The sequence below is a fragment of the Rhea americana genome, unplaced genomic scaffold (genome assembly GCF_003343005.1).
Source record: "Rhea americana isolate MKP2758 unplaced genomic scaffold, rheAme1 scaffold_215, whole genome shotgun sequence".
Taxonomy (NCBI): Eukaryota; Metazoa; Chordata; class Aves; order Rheiformes; family Rheidae; genus Rhea; species Rhea americana.
This window is the reverse complement of record NW_028186305.1, coordinates 835,895-842,465: the sequence shown is the minus strand read 5'-3', so window position 1 is coordinate 842,465 and position 6,571 is coordinate 835,895. Positions and strand designations below refer to the sequence as shown.

The 6,571-nt window shown below is 48.9% G+C and overlaps 1 protein-coding gene across 1 annotated transcript in view; it reads right to left on the bottom strand.

Annotated features, from left to right (window-relative positions):
- Window positions 1-3,831: 3,831 nt before the first annotated feature.
- RUNX3 (RUNX family transcription factor 3) overlaps window positions 3,832-6,571 on the bottom strand; it is a 27,635-nt gene continuing 24,895 nt past the window's right edge. Inside the window, exon 4 of the mRNA XM_085305138.1 lies at window positions 3,832-4,594. Coding sequence (XP_085161264.1) covers window positions 4,071-4,594 — 524 coding nt within the window. The 3' untranslated portion in view covers window positions 3,832-4,070. The remainder of the gene's footprint in view (window positions 4,595-6,571) is intronic.

Genomic DNA, 6,571 nt, shown 5'->3' with positions numbered 1-6,571 from the left:
TTTCAAACACTTGTGCTCCAATTACCCCACAACACAGTTTTCTCCTCTGTTTTTCAGGGTGCCTCGAACAGCCGGAGCTGGTGGAGGACAACGGGCTTTGGGGAGGGCTGAGCCCCACAGCCCCCTTCTTACTTCCTTAAATTGGTGCAAARCCTGTGTCTAAGCCAGGCTCGACCACATGGCCACAGCATCCGCAGCTCACTGGTCTCCTGGGCTTGGTAGGTGGCCCAGATAAAAATAACACCCATCTGGCCTTCAGGCGTTGGCGAAATTTAGCATCATCTGCTTGCTGAGCCACGTTGGCTGTGGTGACATATTTTAGCCCCTGTTTCAGAGAGAGGCTRAAAAGACTAGAAAGGCCTTTTTCTGCCGGCGGCCCCGTGGAAGCTGCTGGTGGTGGTGGGCACGCAGYGGTGGTGGGCACGTAGTGTCGCTTTGCAACAAAGGGCTGCTTATTCGTCCTCTTTTTTTTATTATTTCTCTCCTCTCTTTTCATTAAGGGTTTTAAACGAGGCCACAACTAACGAGCAGATCAATTTGGGATGGAAAGTTCCTATAAATAATAGCTACACCTCAGGGTGTTTCCTCTCCCTGTAGCTGCGAAGAGAAGACCAGTATGGCTTCGGTTTGCCTTGAAACACATTCCTGCTGGCCAGGGCTGCAGAGCCGGGTTCTCACTCGCATGAGCATTTACTGTGGTTTGGTTTGGGCTGTTCCTTTCACTTTTCTTTTCTTTCTTTCCTTCTTTCTTTCTCTCTGTTAGTGTGGCCATAGGCTATGAGTGTGTAGAGGTTTGCAAAGGAGCTGGTATAAAAGGGCTTCCCAACCTCACCGCCTCCCTGCGTCATGCGGGTGCATCAGGGTGGGAGAGCCCCAGGGCACCCCCTGGTCCCATCCCCAGGTGCTCGGAGAGGTGCCGAATTGAGGCCCCAGAGCTGGAGCCGAGCACTAGGCTGTGCGGCAGCAGGTGCCTCCGCCGCGGGAGAAAGCGAGCAGACAGCGGCACGAGGGAGACTTGTAACCGTACGTTTATTATTCCACACGGAAAGTCATTAAAATGATTACACGGAGGCCTGACAATATAACCACGTACATTGGATAAGAACATCGACACCGATAACAGAAAAGCAGGRCTGGCCGCGCTGCGCCTCTCCACCGGCCAGGCCGACCAAGAGCAGCCCGGGGCTGCGTGTACCGAAGCCGGCRCGGCGCAGCCATCTCCAGCAAGAGCTTCTTCCAATGACTTCACCAGGAGCAGACCCGTCCCTTCCTGCCCCCCACCTCCCCCCGCCCCAGTGACAAGTGCTACAGGTTAAAAAGATGGGCTACATATTAAATATAGGGCATTACCTTCAAGTAGGGCTGGTATAGTACACAAATAACCACATTATTTGGTATTACTAGCATTTTTTTTTAATGTCCGTCATAAGACTCCATTTTTTTTTAAAAAAAACAACTTTCGCCTTCTTTATCTACAAAGAAAGATCTTTGATCTCATCTCCCTAGTTGTTTGGTGTTATTTTTACCCTGCACATATAAGTATTAGAAGCATTATTAAGAATCAGATCCTTCAACACATTTAAGAATTATATTATTATAACAAATAAGACCAAAAATTAGATTTTATAGTTAAATATTCTGTGAGCCAGACAAAGGGGTTTTACTGTACAAGCGATTGTGCATTTCTTTTTTTAAAAAAGCAAATTATAGTGCAAAGCAAAAAACATCGGCCTGTCTCATGACCATTTGCATACAATAGAGGTGTGCATATTTACACCTTCACATGACAATATGTCATAAAAACAACATTGTTGCCATTGCTTTTTTCTTTTTTAATTCACTACAAACAGTCTTAAATTAACCTAGTACTACGAATGCCTTGTCGTTTTCTTTGTGCTTTCTATCAGTGGTGCGATGGTAGGAGAAACGTAAATGCATCAAAACACAGGCTGTTGTGGTCCAGTTTCTACAGCTGACGAGCCTCAGAGATGAGCTCGCCATCGCTAAGGCAAGTGCAGGTTGCAGTTTGCTGCGATAGGGCTTTTTTCTCCTTTCTCTTTTCGTTTCTTTTTTTGGCCATCATTCTTGGTGTTGCTTGTGATCACAGCTTCCCAGCTATGCCAGGACGGCTTGCTCCAGTCTTTACACGGTAGTGCAAATACTCTGTACCGCAACCGCCTGCCAAAAAGCTACCAACTGAGATTTGCTATTTGTTGATGGGCGTCACGGTGTAACATGCTCAGGCAGAAGGGATGGGACAGCAGCTCTGTGTCTGTGTGGGTGTGTGCAGAGGGAAGCGGGTACCACGGCACTGAAAACGCCTGGGACCTTTCCCATGCATCCTTAGTCCTGCCAGGGTGAGGAAGCCAGAATCCCACCCTAATTCCCACACCAGGCAGAAGGCACTGCTGACTCATGGATGGTGATGTAAGCTGCCATGCGAGGCCACTAACCTGGCCTTGGGGGGGGGGGACCCCTTCCTGGAGTGTGGCTGCCTACGGCCTCCTTTGCAGTCCCTGTTTGAGTTGCAAAGCCTTTGGTGCCACCTGTGAGGACAGCTGTGGGGTTCTCCAGAGGCCTGGTGCCTCCACATGCTGCTTTATGCAATCTGTTAACAACGGGCTAGCAGCACTTTTAGTAGCCGTTCCTTAGTTTGTTCATCTACAGTAAATAGTTACCAGTGCTCTACTTCATTTTGGGGAAAAAGGAGAAGAGGATGAGGGGAGGGAAAATGCCAGATAACATTGCTTCACTATATGCCCACCACCAGAGGATCTGATTAAAGACTGTTCCTCTCTCCAAATCTCAGTTAGAGCTTTCAGTATGAACTGACAACTGTTAAGTCCTTTCTTAATAAAAAAATGCATCATGTGTTGATCCACTCTGGGTGAAAACATGGGAAAGAATCATAACAGAAATATGATACTTTGCCACAAGCTGCACATGTAGYCACTCAGAGAGGATGAAAGAAAAACCCAGAGCCTGGGTAGCGCCAGAGGCTCCCAGGCCCTGTTGCAGCTAACGCGTTTGGAAGTGCATCTCCCACGCTTTGGATTGTCCTGAACGCCGCTGTCGCTTCAGACACCATCACTGAGATTTGCTAGGAAGAGCAAAGAACTGAATGGTGAGGTCAGGACAAAAGAGCAAACAAAACAAAACAAACCACATCTTGTAAAAAGTACATCTCGTATGTAAACATAGTGGAAGGGTGTGTGGGGGGTGTCTGTCAGGCACAGGATCAACCATGTTACTGTTATAAAAATAAAAACGACAAAAAAAAAAAAAAGAAAGAAGGAACAATACAACCTCTGGCATCAACAACAAATAATAATAATCATATCACAGCTCTTGTTCACATGGCTGATGCCGGCCAACCCGCGAGGAACGTGCGGCAGAGCCTCCCGGGCTCCAGCGTTTGCCCGCAGCCCCACGGCCGTGCTGTAAACCAGACTCTCACGAGGCGCATTGGCTCTGTTGTCCTGGAGCTCTTTGGTGTCAGAGGCCCTAAACTGGTGAGGGGGGAGGGAGAGGAGACAAAGGGTATTGTTTTTCTTTGTTTTTTCTTTTGTTTTCTTTTGTTTTTCCAGTTCAGTCTTCCTGCATTGGCAGGCAGACAGCTTGGCTGATTTCCTCGTCTTTTCTCCTCTCTGAAACACCTCGGATTGCGCAGAAGGGCAATCTTTTTTTATCTTGTTGAATGTTTTGTGTGGGGACAAGGGGAAGAGTGAGATGACTGAGAAGTGTTCTGTAATGAACAAATATCTGATTCCACACAGCTTTTTTGTTTCCTATGTACAATCCACATCTTCAAAACACATGGGAGGAACCACATCAAGCAACAAATTCAAGCCTCGTGGATGTTCACCTTGAAATGTAATGCAGATCCTGGTCCATCTTCGCTTGATGCTTACCCATGTTTGCATGCAAAGGATCCTGGTTGACTTTCGGTTTGAGAGACTTTGCTTTATCTTTTCCTTGGGCATCATTTTGCTCTAATCACTACCAAAAGGAGTAACGTAATGGTGGCTGTTTGATTAGGTTAACACTATCAGGGCCTGGTTGAGTTCCTCCTAGTAAGGTCTCCAGACTGATTCATCCATCCTCCCAGTAGTCGTCATGGTTGTTGGTGAGTTACTATGGCTCCCGTCTGCATCCACCCCGTCGTTCTGATTGCCCAGGTTGGGATTCATTAAGTTGTTCCCTGCCGAGGCACTTGTACAAGAAGACAGCATCCGGGTGGGCGAGCGCTCACCACCTGCCACCATGGAGAACTGATAGGAGCCCGATGATGTGCCATAGTACAAGTGGTAGGGAGAGGGGTTGGCCTGGAAGGGTCCACTTTGGTTTTGTGTGGAGCCGGGGTAGGGAGGCGGCAGGTAGGTGTGGTGGAAGCGAGTTGTGGTGGGCATGCTGGTCATGCTGATGCCACCGATACCTGTGGCGGAGGGTGTTGCGGTGTACGGGAAGGCCGCGGACATGGCACCGGGGTAATGCATCCGTGGGTCAGAGAAGCGGGTCTCGGTGAGAGCTGGCAGCGTTGGGAAGGAGCGATCAAACTGTCGGGGRTCAGAGAAGGGACTCAGATCTGACGTGCCTGTTCGAGTGGAAGGAGAAAGTGGGTGRTTAGAGCGCTATCTGTGTGTATTCCCATGGCATAAGCATCACTGGTTGCTTCCATGGCAAAAGACTGCCTGAACATTGCTATGTCCATCCCTACGCAGAGAGAGGCAAAATGGTACGGGTCGTGTAGCCTGCACATTGCCTGCCCAAGGAATTAAAGCCACAGTGAAAAGCACCTCTCAGATCTGCCAGGGAAGAGAGTTGAGGAATTTAAATATGAAATCCTGAAATCATTTGTTAAGTTGGTCCCATATCCTGTCCTAAAATTTGTTGTTTCCTATCCAAGAAGGGACACGACTAAGCTGACTTCTCTAGTGGTCTATTCATCTCTTGCAGATTAAAAAAAAAAAACAAAAAACAAAAAACAAAAAACAAAAAAAACCAAAACTCACTCATAAACACAGAAAAAAAATGTTTAGCCTTTACATGCTGTGTAGTAAATAAATGGATGCAGGTCCCAGACGGCTGGTCCCTGAGATAGTCGGTGGTGTATATACATGCACATAGAGACAGAGAGGAAAAGCTGGAGTCCAGACCAGCCTGCTAAGCCTTCTTGTGGGTGGCCTGTTCGTGCTGATACCATCAGGGGATGGAGCTGATAAACACACAGCTGAAAACTCCCAAGCTAGGAGCCACAATATCCCTCTGCTTGCTTTTCGCTGTGTATTTTTCTCCTTCCAAGAGGATAAAGAGAGTGAGAAATTCAGGCTCTCGTCTGCTGGGGGAAGGGAGCTTTGGATCAGGCTGGTGTGATGATACCCATCTCCCTCAGCTGCTGGCCTCCCCCACACACACTCCCTTGGATTTTTCTTCAGGGGGTATAAACCCAAAGGGGTTTATACTGGGTCCCTGGGAGGAGAAGGGTTGATGGGTTCCTCCCTGCCCTGCAGCCCACRTCTCTGGCAATGCTCAGATCCTGCCTTCCCACGCTGGCTCCACGGAGGAGGAAGGCAGGGGAGCACCTGGTCAATGAACATGGCTGTGGCTTTGGTGTGAGATAAGAGAGGAGCAGCTCAAAGCTGTCACGAACCACACTGCTGATGGCCATTCCCATTGCGTGCTATGGCAGAGGATGTTAATGGGGAGCGTGATTAGGCTGGCTGGAAAAACATCACCCTACAACACAGGCTAACTGAGTAAAACTTATTTTTCCATCTCAGCCTATCAGCCTATGCCCTGTATCAAAGCCACGATACTGCAAACACACCACCAACACTGCTGTCAGGGGCTGTCAGGCGAGGCTTGGAGGTCATCTCGCCAAGGACCAGTTTGACCAGTGTCAATTAGCTTTAGCAATCCACCAATATAGCAGGGTAAGGAAGAACTGCTGGACAAAAATCCCAGCTGAACTCGGCGTGCAGAAAGAGCGCTCTCTTCGGCATGCCTCCTTCTCRCGTGCACACATCGCTGCAGTCCAAGCAGCTGGGCTGTTCTGCCACGCTCGCGGACAAAGCGGTCCTTAAATTCCGCCCCCCAGCACACCCTGGCTGCTCATCGCTGCCTTCCCCAGCTCAGGACGATGAGCTCCAGCAAGCAGACCATTCTCCTTCATTAGGTTTCATATGCCCATAAATAATATTCCATAAAATGCAAATTGAAATAAAAGGTAAGTGCTCAGGGCACATTTCCCTTTTCCTCTATAACACTCTCAAAGGGTTTTTTTTGTTTGTTTTTAAAGGCTGCATTTTATTGGCCTGATCTCGCAATGTTTGGCAATCAGTACTCGCTACTAATTTAGAGTCGAACGTGCAAGGGTGTTAATTACAGACTGCATGTGTGGGGAGCTCAGGGCAGCGATACAGTCGGCTGGGGAGACACCCCGGCTATCGCACGCACAACACGGGCGAGCCGAGCGGCGTGGGGCGCCAGCCAGCCCGCCTGGGCCTTCGGCTTAAAGACTCGCCCAGCTTTCACCGGCTCCGAGGGTTTAACCGCAGTCCTTGTTCCTCCC